General features: G+C 35.3%; 1 protein-coding gene across 1 annotated transcript in view; it reads left to right on the forward strand.

Moving 5' to 3' along the window:
• Nucleotides 1-18,140, forward strand: part of LOC150079882 (glycogen [starch] synthase-like) — a 143,026-nt gene that overhangs the window by 54,472 nt on the left and 70,414 nt on the right. Inside the window, exon 7 of the mRNA XM_090383602.1 lies at nucleotides 9,002-9,119. Coding sequence (XP_090239728.1) covers nucleotides 9,002-9,119 — 118 coding nt within the window. The remainder of the gene's footprint in view (nucleotides 1-9,001; nucleotides 9,120-18,140) is intronic.

Consider the following 18,140-nt stretch of genomic DNA (forward strand, 5'->3'; position numbering starts at 1 on the left):
TATGGCCTTAGTTGCTAATGCTCCTAAAAACCAAATAACAAACAACAAACATACCAAAATAAATTATTACAGTTATTAAAAAATTGTAATAATTTAAATAATTTTTACAATATAAATCTACTATAGTAATTATTAAATTGCATTTATAGATTTTAATCACACTCAAAAAGCAATTTTCAGAAATAGAAGGAAAACACTACACTAATTGAATGAACACAATTAATTAATTGAAATTTTGCTTTTTTTAATTTTGTTTGTTTGTTTGTTTTGTTTGTTTTGTTTTTGTTTGTTTTGTTTGTTAAAGACTGAGAAGACAGAGGATACTAGCTTGCTAGAGTTTATAGTACATTTGGCATAAAAATATTTATATCATATTTTATATAGAAAATTTGTTGCATGATTCACCATGCAACAGATTTTCAAAACGATTCTGTTTATCTGCATTTCTTGTTGTTTCTTACAAATTGGATGCTGATTCTGAATATGACTATGGTTTTTAAAAAACCATTAATGGTTTTCCCAGAAATTAAATAAAAGTAAATATGCAATAATACTATATCAGCTTTATTAACAGTTTTTAACTTCTGTAATTGTTAAAAGTTTGTTAAAAGTAAACAAGACACTAAAAAGAAATTCAAATTAAAAAGTAGAAATTCTCTTCAAATTAATCAAAAAAAATTTCCTTAAAAATTATCATCCCAAACCAAGCATCAGATATAGTCTGGTTCTTGGTTATAGTCATCCATCACAGCTTCATCTCACATTCCTTGATACTGCCTGTATATTGACTGTATATCCTAGTGGAATCCCTCCCCCTGCTCTTCACTAACACTGCTCAGATTTCATCTAAAAAAATCGAGGCATGAGCACTAGTAACGGAGTTTGATTAATTTTCAATAATTTTCACTCAACTAGTTTTTGTAATTTTTACTTTTGATGTTACCAAAAAAGCCATTCACAGGGAAAAACAGAAAATGACAAGGAAAAAAAACAATAAAATAACTGAAGTTGAGCAAAATGCATGGCATTTTTCTCAGCGGTCATTTTATTAATATTATATTATAATCATCATATAGTCATAACCCCGGGGGCTCACATCTGGTGAGTATGGGCTTGGCACACCCAGGGTCCTGAGCTGGATATCATCATTCTTCTCTTTCTTGGTGATTCCCTTCTACTCTTGACTCTCTCTCTCTCTCTCTCTCTCTCTCTCTCTCTCTCTCTCTCTCTCTCTCTCTCTCTCTCTCAGGGTTACTCGGGAACTTTTTTTTTTTTTCCTGGTGCAGCATAAGCCTCAGGCTTCCTTGCATCATATGGATAATAATAATAATAATAATAATAATAATAAATATTATAATCAGTCATTTTATCTTCCAGTTTTTATGATGACAACATCTGCTTAACTTGTAGACTAACAAATATGCTACATTTCACTTTTGCATCAGACAGTTTTAGAAATATAAATTGAATATTTTTTAAATTTACAGTTTAACATGGAATGGTTGAAGAAAGGCTTTGTTTTTTTATTAGAGCCAAGGGACTGTTTACTTTGTATGTGCACATGCGTGGGTGCATGCAATGCAATTCTGGCAAACTGTTCTCTTCTCCTTTAGCACTGATCTGCTACCTTGCTGTCCCAGAAGCTGCAAAAGCAAGGGAAACTACCTTGCAAAACTAGAAGAAACTGCCAACATCATGAAGCCCCCACATATGTCCCATTTATATTGGTCATTGATCTTCTCTAACACGTTTTACATTTTCACAATCATCTTTAATATGAACAGAGTGCACAACATGAATTATTGGGTGTATATTCCCATTGTGAACAATACAACTTTCATTTGAACTGTCTGTGAAAAGATGCCACTCTTTTGGATTGTAACTAATACCAGATTCTTCATAAAGGCCAATCAAATCAAGACAGCAAGACAGGGATTGTGCAACAGTGTAAAAACGTGTATAAGTGACATGTCTTTTTATTTATGTTGAAGTCTTGCAGTATCCAGTAGAGTCCATTTTTTTTAAACACGATACCATGAGTTCTACATTGGATATGGTTAGACCCAAGTCCTTCATGAAGTCATTGAATTCTTTCTGATTAGGGAAATGTGGAGCTTTACTTGAACAGGCTTTTGAGGTATAATCCCACTTATCCAGTTCAATAGATTCTTTATAACAATTTTGAAGACATTTCTTTGGAAGATAGTTTGGATGTATATATCAAAGTTTAAAAAGTCTGCAGATTGAGAAGCTATAGCACATCCCAGCATACCGAAGCAACAGAGGATGGTATGTTGGGATATGCTACAGCTTTTCAGTATGCAGACTTTTTAAACTTTGATACATTACATCCACATTATATCATGATTGTTTGTCGACACTATTCATATTCGAGAAATAACAGAAGGCATACACTTATAACTACTGTGAAACCATCCTTCTAATGTTAATCTGCAATTATCACAGCAAAAATGAAGTGACCAGAACTTGTCTTGATCACTTATAGGCATTCAGTTATAAGCTTCAAATGTACTGTAAAACTTGGTGCCACCAGTGATGTTTTGCATTTATACAATGTAGTAGTAGTAGTAGTAGTAGTAGTAGTACTACTACTACTAACAATGGGTGCGGACAATGTCTGCTAACAATGGGTGCGGACGAAGCTCCTTGAAGCTCTTAGAACAGAGAAGTTTTTCCTTATTTATTTTCTGATTTATTAGCTTAAATTGTCGTATTAACTTATTTTCTAGAGTAGCTTTATATTCCTAGTTACGATACTTAGTTTAAAGTTTAACTTAGACAGAGATTTTGTAGGTATTACTTAGTATCGGTAACGGTATCAAATCCACGTGTTACAAATTGAACGAGAAGTCTTTTTTTTAACCAAATTTAGTCGATTTATTAACCAATTGTTATATCAAATTATCTTCTATAAGTAGATTATAGACCTAGTGAGGATCCTTAGCTTATTCTAAATTGAGATAGCGAGATTTGGAAGCTAATCAATACTTACGAGTCCGTAGAAGTACCGTTCGAGAATTCCCGCCATTTTTACACGATAGCATAAGCTTAGTGTAGTATAGTGCCAATATAATACAATTAAATTGACAATATAATATAATATTGTCAATTAATCAGTAAATCTATTAATCTTGATAAACTTTATTGTCAATTAAATTGTATTTTTAACTCTATATATTTATAACGACTTAATCGTAACAAATAATTAATACATAACTATAGTGGTACACGTGATACGGAAGTTGTATAAAGGGAACTCGTAGAAAACACTAGATACCGAAAAAAAAAATAAAAATAAAAAATAACATAACTGTTTTTGGATATAACTTAAGGATTTAATTTTTGTTTTGAAATTTTATTGAATTAAATCGGAATCATGACTCTGACCAGAGCAGCAAAGCAAAAGGCTCAAGCTAATGGGAGTGCTGTGGTTCAGGGGAGAACTGAGGGGGGCAGTTGCCCTCTGAATCACAGTCTTTTAAAATGCACTGTTTGCTTGATGTTTGCGGAGCAGTCGGGTACGGGACATGATGCTGCCAAGGGGGATGTCTTTGTGTGTGCACGATGTAAGGAGTGCAAGGAAATCAGGCGACAACTCAGCGTTGTTATGGGCCTTTATGAGAGCTTGAAGGACAGGGTGGATGCCCTCGAAGGAAATAAATTGAGGGGCCCATCAAGCTCTCAGCTGCCCACATCAACGCCAGAGCTTGCACTTGGTCATCAGGCAACACAGAGGCAGCCCCCTAGGCAGAATGCGCTGGCCCCACAGGAACTAGTAGTTGTTGGTGACTCTATTGTCAGGGAAACGGGGAACATGCTTTGTAAAAAGGACAGGCGGAATAGGACCAGGGTATGTCTGCCAGGGGCAAAGGTTGATGACGTTGTAGAGCGGATATCATCTTTTAAGGGCACAAAAGGTGATATAGTTGTACACGTTGGCACTAATAACATTAAGAGTAGGAGACCGGCGGAATTACTTAGCAAGTACAGGTCACTGTTGAAAAAAAGCCATGAATTAGGGTTGAATTTGAAAGTGTCTGCAATTCTGCCCAGACACAATAGGAGGGAGTATATGATGAGAGCCTTGTCGATCAATTCGGCCCTGGAGGGATTGTGCAAGGCTCAAGGGGTAGAATTTTTTTCAGCCTGGACTGTACTTGTTAACAGGAGAGATTGCTTCTACAGGGATGGGATACACTTAAATAGAAAGGGTGCAAGAATTTTTGCTGATGCTGTCGAGGCAGTGTTAGGTGGGTCGGAAAACTGCTAGTTGGGGGGGATACAAGGACTAACAGTAGCCACTGGCAGAGGTGGAAGTGATTCTTGCACTGCTTCTATTGAAATGAGCAGAAGCCTGAAAAACAAGATTCAGGATATTTCAGAGACCGCTGGGAGTCATTGCGGTACAAGTAAACACATGGGTTGTGTTAGGGTAGCTAAGAATAGAAACAGGTGCATGTATACCTGCGTGTACACCAATGCTAGGAGTTTGGTAAATAAATTTGATGAATTTGAGGTATTCCTCAAAACATCAAAGGCAGATATTGTTGGGATATCAGAGACGTGGTGTCACACAGATATAAGTAATGCGGAACTGGAATTTGGGGAATACAATGTGTATAGAAAGGATAGACAGGACAGGAGGGGAGGAGGGGTTATGCTATTAGTTAAGAAACACATAAAGTCCAAGGAAGTGAAGCCAGTCGACATCGATGGACAGGGCAGTGTCGAGTCAGTTTGGTGTGACATAAGCATAGGGGAATCAAAATTGCGAGTAGGAGTGTGCTATAGGCCTAATGACTCTGATGAGTATAATAAGATATTGTACAGGGAAATAGAGTGGGCCAGTAAATCAGAGAGTCTTATAATGGGGGATTTTAATTTCCCAGATATTGACTGGAATTTGTGGGTTGGTCACTCGCACACTAGCAAGGCTTTTGTGGATTTATTGGATGATTGCTTTCTACATCAGCATGTTCGTGAGGCAACAAGAGGGAGCAATACTCTTGATTTGATTATCAGCAGTGATTCTTCATGCATTAAGAATCTGCAGATAAATGAACCACTAGGTGGCAGTGATCACAGTGTGTTGAAGTGGGATTTACTCAAGGAGGTAACTACCATCCGAGGTAAAGGGAAGGGTTTTTGTTTTCGTAAAGGCGACTATGATGGTCTGAGACAGTATTTAAATTCTATACAGTGGGACCAACTGATGATGTTACCAACAGCAAACTCAAACTGGGAAGCATTCAAGGAACTAATCTTGGAGGCTACCAGGCTTTACATACCAACTAAGAAATATTGTTCAAGGTTTAGGCCTAAATGGTTGTCAGATGAACTAATGAGACAGGTGGCAGAGAAGAAAAATGCATGGGATACATACAAATTAATGGGTGACATGGAAGCCTATGATAGATATAAGTTGGTCTGTCACCAAGTCACAAAGGAGATTAGGCAGGCAAAGGCAGACTACGAAAAATCCTTGGCAAAGGATGCAAAGAAAAACAGAAAAGAGTTCTTTACATATTTAAACTCAAGAAGGAAAGGGATGAATCAGATTGGTCCACTGGATATTGATGGTTCAACAGTTGAGGATCCTGCTCAGGTGGCTAACAATCTAAACGAGTATTTTGCATCTACATTCACGCATGAGGAGTTATTCAGGAAGGAGAATGATGTAGGTAAAGTAAACATTGGCAGTGAGCTGGATGATTTTGTAATAACTGAGAAGAAAGTGGAGGAGAGATTGTTGAGGATAAACATAAAAAAGGCACCTGGGGTGGATGGGATCTATCCAGTTATATTAAAGGAGGCAGCAAAGGAAGTAAGCAAACCCCTAGCCATGATTATGAGAGCTTCTTTGGACTCAGGGGAGGTACCCATAGACTGGAGATGTGCAAATGTAACCCCAATTCACAAAGGAGGATAAAAGGCTGACACAAGTAATTATAGACCTGTTAGTTTAACTTCTGTTCCAGGTAAATTAATGGAGGCACTGGTTAAAGAAGCACTGCAGGATCATCTAGACAAGAATTCAGTTATAGCTCAGACGCAGCATGGTTTTCTTAAGGGCAGGTCTTGCCTGACCAATTTGATTGGATACTATGATGTAGTCACAAAAGAACTGGATGCAGCGAATAACTTTGATATTATATATTTGGATCTTAGAAAGGCTTTTGATACTGTTGCACATGGAAGACTACTGCACAAATTGGAGCAGTGTGGCATTGGAGGCAAATTGCTGCTATGTATAAGGGGATGGTTGAGTGGCAGAAGACAGAGAGTGGTAATCAATGGACACTGCTCAACGTGGACTAATGTTATTAGTGGAGTTCCTCAGGGTTCAGTGTTGGGTCCGTTGTTGTTTTCGGTGTTTATGAACGATATTGATGATGGGATATCAAGTTTAATGTCCAAGTTTGCAGATGATACAAAGGTTGGCAGGGTTGTTAAGGACACTACTGACGCTATGCTGCTGCAACAGGATCTGGAAAGGTTGAACAGATGGGCTGAGAGGTGGCAAATGAAGTTTAACATTGACAAATGTAAAGTACTACATATGGGAAACAGTAACCCCAGAGCAACGTATCAACTCTGCGGTACTACACTGACAGTGGTGGAGAATGAAAAGGACCTGGGGGTAATTGTGCAGGCAGATATGAAGTTCTCTGAGCAGTGCAGACGAGCTGCAAGAGTAGCTCATGGTGTCTTGTCAATGATATACAGGAATTTTTCTAGCAGGGATAAGGAGGTGATTATTCCCTTGTATAAGGCAATGGTTAGGCCACATCTTGAGTACTGTATACAGGTCTGGAGGCCTCATTTCAAGAAGGATGTAGAGCTGCTGGAACGGGTACAGAGAAGGGCAACAAGATTAGTGAATGGAACAAAGGGTTGCTCTTACGAAGAAAGGCTTAAGTTTTGCAAATTACAGAGTCTGGAGACTAGGCACCGGCGAGGTGATCTGATAGAGGTGTATAAGGCTTTGAATGGTTTGAGCATGCTCAATGCCAATGGGATTCTTCATCTTGCTCAGAATAATTACCTCAGAGGGCATAAATTCAAATTGAGGAAGGACGGATGTCGGATAGATGTGCGGAAATTTGCCTTTGGCCAGCGGATGGTTGGTTGGTGGAACCGACTTCCATCACTTGTTGTTGAAGTTGATAGCCTAAACAAATTTAAAGCTCAACTGGACAGGTATTTCGAACGAACGGAGGGGTGAAATGGGAGTGGTGTGTTTTTTTTTTTTTTTGGCTGATGCTGAATAAGCTTGCTTTCTTGCATCATATGCCTCTACTAATGCTAATACTAATGCTAACATAGCAGAACAAGTCAAGTCTAAAGATAACTTACACCTTTGTTTGGTAGCCATAGCAAACTGAGGGAAAACAAAAATCTTATGAATACTACAACTCTTTATGTATTTACAATCACAGTATTGGCATAAGCTTTAATTTGTATAAATGTCACAAAAGCATAAAACCTTCAATCTACTTTTAAGAAACAAACATATAAACCTTAACTTTTTTGTAATTTATGATGAGATGAGAAATACAATATCGAGGTTATTGTTCTGGTTTGGTTCCATTTTGAAGTGAGAAGGAAATTCTGAATTCACAGAAGACAGACTTTAAAAAAAATAATAAATAAATAAAAAAAAAACCTATAGATTACAGATTTTTCTCAGCTGGGAGTAAGTGTGCACCTTTGTAATAGAGTTGTGATTTATTTTGTTTGCTCTCTTAGGTTAATCTGTTGGTCTGGTAGTAACTATTATAGTCAGAAATGGTAGTGGTGTCACTGTTTGTCATGTATTGATGGCAGATTTCAGAAAACAGCTTTCAGAAGCTGTTTTCTTCTGAAAGTTTAAGACTATAGGTAAAAAAGTTATGTCACTGGGTTGGCTACAGAAAATCAGAGATAAATGATATAAATGTGATTTAATAATTTTTCATTATCCTAGAAGATAGATTCCTGTCTAAGGATGAGGAGATCTCCACATCCCCTAGGATAGGCTTATAGGAAAGAAGTTAGTGTCCTGACCAAATGTCCACTCCTCAGTTTCCTTAGGCATAAACTGTCAGTAAGGAGCCAGCTTAATGGATATTGGATGAACAAAGCTGCCAGGATCGTACTAAGCCAACCAAACTGAAATCTTATTGATGTGGTAGTACAAGGCAGTAGAGACTCAAACTAGTTGGGATTATGACATCCCTGCCATGTTTTCAGGGGTGTCATAATGTTATCATAATGTTAACATAGTTCTGTTAATTCTTCTTCTTTGCTATGTAAGCTAATGAAGTTTGTTTTACTTATTTTTATGTTTGTTCTAGTAGTATATTTAAAATGGTGTTACCTGGTTCCCTGGTTACATTATTTTAAAACTAAATTGCTTGTTATAGTAATAAGGTTTGAATGTATGATTTTTTTTTAATTTGGTTGGCTTATTCCCATATTAGCAAGTCATCTTCATTCATTCAGTAGCCACATAGTGGGCTCCTTACTAAAAGGTTACAGCTATTAAAAGAATGTGGGAAGTGAGTAGTCTGTCAGGATCCCAGTTAGTTCTCTGCAAACATTAGGAAATGTGGGCAGGTGGGGGTGGTCTTCCCCTAGTTAGATAGCCTATAATTCGTCAATAACCATTATCTATTAAGAAAATTTAAAAGCTCATTATCTATTAAGAAAATTTAAAAGCTCATTATCTATTAAGGCTCTTAGAAAACTCATTTGTTAGAACTTGTGGAAAACTCATTATTGATTAAGTTAATGTTTTCTATTAGAACTATTAAACTGTACTTTACTGTAATAATTAAAAGCACTTAAACAAAAATATTACATAGCAAATAGTTTCACCACTCAACCTTCTATAAGAGAATTCCACCTCTTTATCAAATTAATAAAAGTGATAAACAAATAATTCTCAGTGATGTATTAATGTATATTTATTAAAGTACTGTTTAAATTTTATTTTCAGATATTGTAACACCAAATGGATTGAATGTCAAGAAGACCAGTGCTCTCCATGAGTTTGAGAATCTTCATGAAGTATATAAAGAAAAAATACATAATTTTGTTCGTGGCCACTTTTATGGGTAAAGTAATTTATCTGAAACCTAGCAAGATTTTTGGCAAATTAAAAGATCTTTGACATGAAAGTTATATTTATTAGCTGATAAATATAACTTTCATGTATTGATGACAAAGTTCAGAAAACAACATGCTGTCTATTTAGCACTGGTTTTCTTGACTTGCTCTCACAGATAGCAAGTCAAGAAAACCAGTGCTAAATAGGCATCATGTTGTAATCTTTCATTTTGTTAAGAGAATTGCTATCAAACCAACTCCACAATTTTGCTTTAATAGCAATTCTCTTAACACAAGTCAGAAAATTATATACTAGTTGGAGAACAGTCTTTAACTTGATATTATTCCTGTCTGCTATTTTGATTCAAGATGACATATAGGAACATAATTTGTCCATTATAAATTTACTGCAATAAATTATTATAAATGTTGATTACAAGGTACAATTAAACCTGGTTAATTTGAAGTTAAAAAAAATGTCCATTCGAATTAAATGAGCTCGAAGTATCCTTACACTTTCAGAACACATCAATGTTAATTAATCAAAAGAAATTTTTAGTCAGATACTCTTATTAACACTGTGCAGAATTTTTTAAATTCTCATTTAAAATATTAATGATCCTTTATGGGAGACATTCATGAATGGACAGTTACCATGTTAGCTTAGTCAGTATGAGAAAGATAACAATTTTGCTGGAGAAATTCAATAAATTTCTTGGATGTGATGAGAACATTGCAAACGTTTTAGTTTTGCTACCATTACTAGTTATACAGTTTGATATATAGGTAACCCTCATATAACACTAGTTTGGTTCCTACAAAATGCTGTGTAATGCAAAACCATGTTATACGGGACTAAGAACCAGTACAAAAAGGGGGGTTATGTTCCAAAAGTTAACAAAAATACACCATTTTTTTTATAACTATCGGAAACTTAATTTTTATAGTAGTAGTAACTTAATATTTTAACTTTATTTTTATAGTAGTAGTAACTTAAATAGTAATAACTGAACAAACATCTTACATTACAAACTGTGATACTTATATGTCGGGTAATGTACGTTCATTTAATTTTTTTCCTCTTCATTGCTGCTAAGCACAATCTCTTCTGCAGCATCTAGATTTCGTGTACTACTTTCTGCTCTCTTTAAAAAGTCATGAACTGCACTCTTTGGAGTCACAATTATTTTTTATGGTTTCAAACAAGCACAAGTTTAACAGCACAGAACCTAACCCAGGGATCTCCCAACAAAGTACAGTGAACCCCCACTTTTAAATGATACGTGAAAATCAGAAGAATATTTTCCAGTTAGCAAAATAAAAATAAATTTTCGCTTACGTACATAGCTTAATTAATACATACTGTAATATGTACATACTAACTAATTGATATTTCAGTTCACTGGCTTTTTTTTTTTTTTTTTGTTATAAAATTTAAAACAGTAAAAATGATAAGCAATTAATAACAAAGCGCATGGCATGCACAAGTTGCAACAAACACAATATGCACAAGTGAGATCTGGAGTAATGAGTTTCTGAAAATGTATTTATGTTTTTTATGATTGAATATTTCATGGAAGGGGAAACACATTTCACCATAATAATGTGAAAACCGACAGAACTCCAGCTATCGGTACTGTAAAAAATGCAAGAAGATTGAGTTTACTACCCCATTTATAATTGATTACTCTAACAGAAAAGACGAATAACCTGAAACTGTATATTGTTTTTATTGTTTTATGGTAGTGACCTCCAGAAATGCGTTTTAGAAAAATACCACGAAGGCGATAATGACTAGTGAGTCAACAGCAGGGATTCACAAAAGTAATGGAAACGTTGAAAATTTCATCTAACATAATGGTAGGGTTTTCCCAGCACAAAAGCTCAAAAATACTGTGTTATGCCAGATTTCCCACAATTTTCAAACCATATTAGAGCGAAACCTTGTTATATAAGCACTGTGTTGTGTGAGAATTGCTGCAATTTATCAATCCAGTTAGAGAGAAACCATGTTGTAGAAGTACTGTGTTATACGGGGGTTGCCTGTATATACAAGCTCTATGTTAATAGGTAAAAATAGACTTTGTGTTGTTTATTACGATAATTGTAACATATTGACTAAAGACAGAAGGATGTCCATGTCTTGGAATATTATTTGCTGTTTAGTACTTGTAATATATGCAAAAATGTATTAAATATCAAAAAACTGATTTCTCTCATTTTTGCATTATTGCTTTTGGTAAATTTGTAATTAAGCATGAACTGCTCTTTCTAATTACACTATATTAGATAGTGGCCAGCTTAATGTTACTTTAGTGCAGCTGAGAGTGGTAGACAGAAAATGCCATGTGTCTGGGTACAGCTGAATAAATGTGTAATTCCATTGCAAAATTTTACCTTGGAATTAATTTTTTTTATGTATATTTAAATAAGTCAATATTTATGGAAAGGATTAACCATAAGAGCTGATTATTGAAAGGCAAATATTACATGTGACCACATACTAAATAAATAATGCATAACAAAAAAAAAAATCCAATTTTCAGGATGTTAGAACTGTTCAATTCAAATACGTTATGTTATAAAATCTTTTTATCTTTTAACTTGGCTTGGCAAAGTAATATTGAAAACAAGAGAAAAGCTCCTGAAGCAGGCTTCATAGTTAATCTCTTGTAAATAGTGAGTTAATTTACACACATAAAAAAGCAACAGATTTCATTCTATGCAACATGTAAACTTTCATAACTGTAATCAAACATATTTTTTCAGCAGTACCCATACACTGCATTTTCTCTCTTTTCACTTTCAGGTAATTTGATGTAATGTCAAACAGGCTACTATTTCATGCAAGTGCTCTATGACCAGCTTACATAGCTGTAATTAGCAAGAGTAGTTAGTGCCACGAGATGTGGTCAAAAATTTCTGAAAACAGAGTATATTAAAAGTATTAATAAATTATAGAATAGGTTTTGATAGCTTAATATCTTATAAAATAACATGAAAAAAAATGGTGTCTCTTATGCAGTTTCTAAAATTTAATTTTTATGTTAGTTAGAGGGAAGAAGAATGAACATCCAGAAAATTGAGCATTGATCAGTAATCAAATTTTTCAGGGAGCAGAAATGCACTCTTTGGCGAAAAATTTGGTAAGAAATCCATGGAAGAATGTCTAGAATGGAAAAGTATCACTTAGTTATGCTGCTGTTGCAAGATGGTTGGCAGAGTTTAAAAGAGCACAGGAGTCAGCTGAGGATGATCCAAGGTCTGGTTGACCATCTGAAGCAATTTCCATTGTTGAAGAAAAAAATTTTAGAAAAAAGAATTAAAGTGTCTGAACATGAAAAAGTAGTTAACATTTCCCATGGAAGGATTTTAACAATAATACATGAGCATTTAGGAACTTCCAAAGTTTATGCAAGATGGATTCTTAGAAACCTTTCCATTCATGACAAATATCAGCAGGTGGAGTCACCAAAACAGAATTTAAAATTAATTCTTGTTAGTACAAATAGATTTTTATCCCATTTAGTGACTGGTACAATTTGGGAATAAAGATGATAGTTGGGTCATTAGGTTTTGCTATTCCACGAAAGTGCATCCATGCTAAAATTCATAAATTTAGATTAAATATAATAAGTGTATTGAATTTGTGGTCAATAAATTAAAAAATAAAAAACAGAATTTTATACCTGTGTTTTTTGTGCCCTGTTCTCATAACAGGGTACTTTTTGACCACCCTTAGTATGTTAATGAAGTTTACTGAATGAGTGACAGTATGCTAGATGAGAGAAAAAGTCTGACTTTTTTTCATGGATTAGAAGTATTAAACAGCAAACAATATTCCAAAATATGAATACTTTCTCTCTTCAATAGGTATGTATGGTTATGCATAATAAACAACACAGAGCTTGTTTTAACATACAGCTCATAAACATCAAATTACATGACTGTTGTGGTGGTAAAACGAAACTTGGTGATCTTTGTTATTATGTGTAAGAAATTTAAAGAAATTTCACATACCTCATGGATTACTTAAGAAGAATTTTTTTTTTAAATCCTCCACTTCAAAAGTATTTTTTTCTCTGAAGCACTTACAGGCAGTGACTTGGAGATGCACACTACCTGCATTGGGAAAGCATGTTTTGTGTTATTAGTGATTAATGTATTTTTTATTATTTATTTTTTATTTCTTTATTTTTTCAGAGGCATAAACAAATAGATTACATGTGCAGCCATAATGTGAATTACATTTATGTTAATACCCCATAATTCTGCATGCAATTCTTGTGGAAGTGAGTAGAATTTAAAATTTAAAGGTGGCCGCACAATGTATAATGATACTGTATTTTAACAAATTTTCATTATGCTAGCAAATGTTCATTATAGCTCCATTCTGTTTCACTATAATGTTTGCCTGTAGTTGTTTTTGGTTGGCTTTTTGAATTAGGAAAAACTATTCACAGGTCTTGGGACCCAAATGAGACTTCATATTTCATTTTAAATGTATTTTGAATAATCTGTACTAAAATGCATATAAAATCCTAATATTTTTGGTCGGAGAATAATCTGATATCAAATTAATGAGGATATACTGTAGAACTTAAAGAATATACTTTTCAGTTTTTACAATCATCTGATTTTTGGTGTGAGTGCTATTTGCAGTGTTTTGAAATATCATCACAGTGCTTGCCAGTATTTCTGTTATTCAGATTCTCAAGCCATGTATGTTTTAAATTTTTCATTCACAGAATTTATATTTATTATTTCTAACGTAACCTGAAACATAACCTTAAACACAGCAATGAAAATGCTTTTTTTTGAAAATTCAGATTCCTTCTAAGGTGCTGGTTACCAAACTCTGTAGCCCACCTATTCAGAGTCATTTCTTATACAGATCAATTTGCATATCTCACCAAACAGGTTGCCCATCTTTAGACCCTCTCAAGAAGATAATTTTTTTTTTTAGGTGTGATTACTATACTTGGACACAGTATTCCACATGTCATCTTACAATTGCCTTATAAACTGGGATTATGACATCCTATCTCTACAAGAAAATGATTGTTAAATATTTTCTTGTAGAGATAGGAAATGTTTAACAAATCATATCATAATCCCTAACCGCCTTCTTTCTTCAGCTACTGTTTTTTTTAATTTAGTCATATCAAGTTATTTTGGGATTGCTGTTCCCCAAGGTCAAGTAAGACCTTTTTGCATTAAAGCAGAGCTGCCACTTTTCTGATCATCCTTGAAGCCTATCCAAGTCATTTTGAAGGAGTGCTGCTTGAAACGGATCATTAACCAGCACTCTTATAATCTTCACATCATCTTCAAATTTCAGACTTCACGAAATTTTTCCCTTCATTAATGCCACTTAAGAAAATCAATAACAATGATGGTGCCAGAACCTTGTGGGACCCCACATCTAACATTAGCCTAATCTGAAGAGTATCCATTAATGACAATCGTCTGCCTCTAGTCTTGCAGTTGCTATGTGATCCATCTTACCTGTAATCCCAATGTACTTCTGAATTAGTGTATAATTTCTCATGTGGGACTGAGCCATGTGCCTTGATAAAATACAAGTGAGACTGTCGAAGGTTATTTTTGACCTCCAGCTCATGAGTGACTATCAAAATAGTTAACCAGATTAGCTAAACATGATTTTCCCTTAACAAAAACCATGTTGTACATCTTTCAGAATTCTATTTCTCTCTAGATGACCCTGTATTCCACTCTTGATTGTTCCCTCCATGATTTTCCCCTTATCCCTTTACCCCCTACACTTTTAGAACTACCTTTATGTATTGGCAATGCATTTTCACCTCTCCAAATTAAAGGAATTTCTCTCTCAAGTCCAGTAATAAGCAATTTTAATGGTTCAGTGCACTCTCTCTCTCATCGCTCCACCAAACTTTCTGAGTATCAATGCCATCAACTTTAGATGCCTTAATTGCCTTTAGTCTGAAAAGTTTTTCTAATAAACAAGTTTCTGTAATATGAATATCGCTATAGTAGGGCCCACTCATACAGCAAATTAGGTTCCAGACTCCCACTTAAAAGTGGAACATAGCTTTTTTCCTTTTTTTTTTTTTGTCAATTGTGAATGCATATAAAAGCTTAATAACATGTTTACACTATCATATGCTGTAAACAGACTGAATCACCGACAATAAAATGCCACCAGATGCCCTTCTCGGACTTGGCTGCTGAGCGCTTCATGCCAAAAATGCGGAAAAAGCAGAACAAGCACCGAACATAATGAACATGGATATAATTGAAAACCACCAAATTAGTGGAACTCCAAGAAGCGGGGCCCTACTGTATTTCATGCTGTTCAGCCTCACTTACACAGCCCCTTCTCACTACATTTGAGGTGTATAAGGCCTTGAATGGGTTCAGCACACTGAATTCTGATGGGATCCTTCCACTTGTTCAGATTACGAACCTAAGGGGGCATAAATTCAAATTACGAAAGGACAGATGTAGAATAGATGTGCAGAAATTTGCCTTTAGCCAGCGGGTGGTTAATTGCTGGAACAAACTTCCATCTGTCGTTGTGGAAGTTGATAGGTTGAATAAATTTAAGGAGGAACTGGACAGGCATTTGGAGGGAATGGTGTGATTTTTTTTTTTGGCTGATGCTGCATAAACTCATACATTTGCTTTCTTGCATCACATGCCACTACTACTACTACTACTACATAGGATATTTCATTTGTAAAGATTGATACAAAGTACCTGTTCAGCTCATCAGAAATATCAGAAAGGTTATCTTAGACTTTCTCACACCCATTGCAGTCCAGTTTTATTTGTTCTTTTCTTCTTTGTATTCACATCCATGAGAAACTCCATTTGCTATTCTTTGCTAGTGTAACCGTTATGTGGTACTATTAAAAATCAGCAGCTGTTATATGCTTATGTACTTTTCATTGCTCTTTAACTTTCCCATCCTATCTTTTTCTGCTCTATTAAACTGGCCAACTCTATTCATTTGTCTTGGTATCCTCTTCATTTTGTTTTTTTAATGATATATATGCATTCACTTCAGTGACTGTTTTCTCTTAACACTTTTATTAGTGAGGATATTGCCCTTAATCATTTCAGAAATGAGTGAGTTTAAAGAGTGTCTTCTGCAAGTGCACATCAGTCATGGTTACATTTTGGATAGTACTTCAACCATTTTATAGATATGCAGGAGACTCGTATGTGTTATCTACCAAGAAATTTAACATTCACCGTGAAAGTGCTAAAAGATTTATTCAGAAAATGTAATCCCAAAAATACTTTTTTTGTCACACAAAAAACCCTTTGCTTTACCTGTTTGCTTTCCTCTTTGCTTCTTAAACATTTGATAAATTATGGAGATGGGTTTTTCTTGTAGAGCACTGATTTTACTCACTGATTTTACTTATGATATGAGAACCTTTTTTTGCCATATTTCTCTTGAAGGGGTTAATTTGATTGTTGCCCTTAGGCTATGACATTTTCAACAGTTATACCAACGTTAAAGAAAAATATCAGAATAAAAATACACGAGCCAGTAACAATTCTAGTTAATGCCTTACTTTCAAGTTATTTGTAGAACTTTTATTAAAGCTTGACAAAATTTAATAATAAATAGATAATGAATAAATGGAATACCTTCTTTGGCTACTGCCATGCTGATAATAATTTTATCTGCTGTTGCAGATACAATAGTCCCTTATAAGAAGTAGATAAAAAGGAACAAAATAATATACATAGTCAATAGATGAACTTTGACTACCTTGGGGGTAGGGAGAAAGAAAGGTCAGGCTTATAACTGAACTTTTTATTATCTCCTTATATATTCCTGGCCATCATGTTTCCAGTATCTCTACTTTTCCATTCATCCCACTATTCAAAGTGAAGAAAAATAATGCTCTTGCAGGCAGGGTATCAGTGATCCATATTTGAATGAGCCCATTATAAAACCATAATGAGCACTACTCTTATTAGCATTAGCATTAGCATTAGTAGAGGCATTTGATGCAAGAAAGCAAGCTTATGCAGCATCAGCCAAAAAAAAAGAAAAAAAAAAAAAAAACCCACTTCCACTTCACCCCTCTGTTCGTTCAAAATACCTGTCCAGCTGAGCCTTAAACTTATTTAGGCTATCACCCTCCACCACAAGGGATGGAAGTCTGTTCCACCAACCAACCACCCGCTGGCCAAAGGCAAATTTCCGCACGTCTATCCTACATCTGTCTTTCCTCAATTTGAATTTATGCCCTCTCAGGTGATTTTTCTGAGCTAGAGGAAGAATCCCATCAGCATTGAGCATGCTTAAACCATTCAAGGCTTTATACACCTCTATCAGATCACCTCGCTGGTGCCTAGTCTCCAGACACTGTAATTTGCAAAACTTAAGCCTTTCTTCGTAAGAGCACCCCTTTGTTCCAATCACTAATCTTGTTGCCCTTCTCTGTACTCGTTCCAGCAGCTCTACATCCTTCTTGAAATGAGGCCTCCAGACCTGTATACAGTACTCTAGGTGTGGCCTGACCATTGCCTTATACAATGGAATAATCACCTCCTTATCCCTGCTGGAAAAATTCCTGTATATCATTGACAATACTCCATGAGCTACTCTTGCAGCCCGTCTGCACTGCTCAGAGAACTTCATATCTGCCTGCACAATCACCCCCAAGTCCCTTTCATTCTCTACCACTGTCAGTGTAGTACCACAGAGTTGATACGTTGCTCTGGGGTTGCTGTTTCCCATGTGTAGTACTTTACATTTGTCAATGTTAAACTTCATTTGCCACCTCTCAGCCCATCTGCTCAACCTTTCCAGATCCTGTTGCATCAGCATAGTGTCAGTAGTGTCCTTGACAACCCTGCCAACCTTTGTATCATCTGCAAACTTGGACATTAAGCTTGATATACCATCATCAATATCATTTATAAATACAGAAAACAATAATGGACCCAACACTGAGCCCTGAGGGACTCCACTAATAACATCAGTCCACGATGAGCAGTGTCCATTGATTACCACTCTCTGT

The sequence above is a fragment of the Mastigoproctus giganteus genome, chromosome 10 (genome assembly GCF_048544385.1).
Source record: "Mastigoproctus giganteus isolate SK-2022 chromosome 10, ASM4854438v1, whole genome shotgun sequence".
Classification (NCBI taxonomy): Eukaryota; Metazoa; Arthropoda; class Arachnida; order Uropygi; family Thelyphonidae; genus Mastigoproctus; species Mastigoproctus giganteus.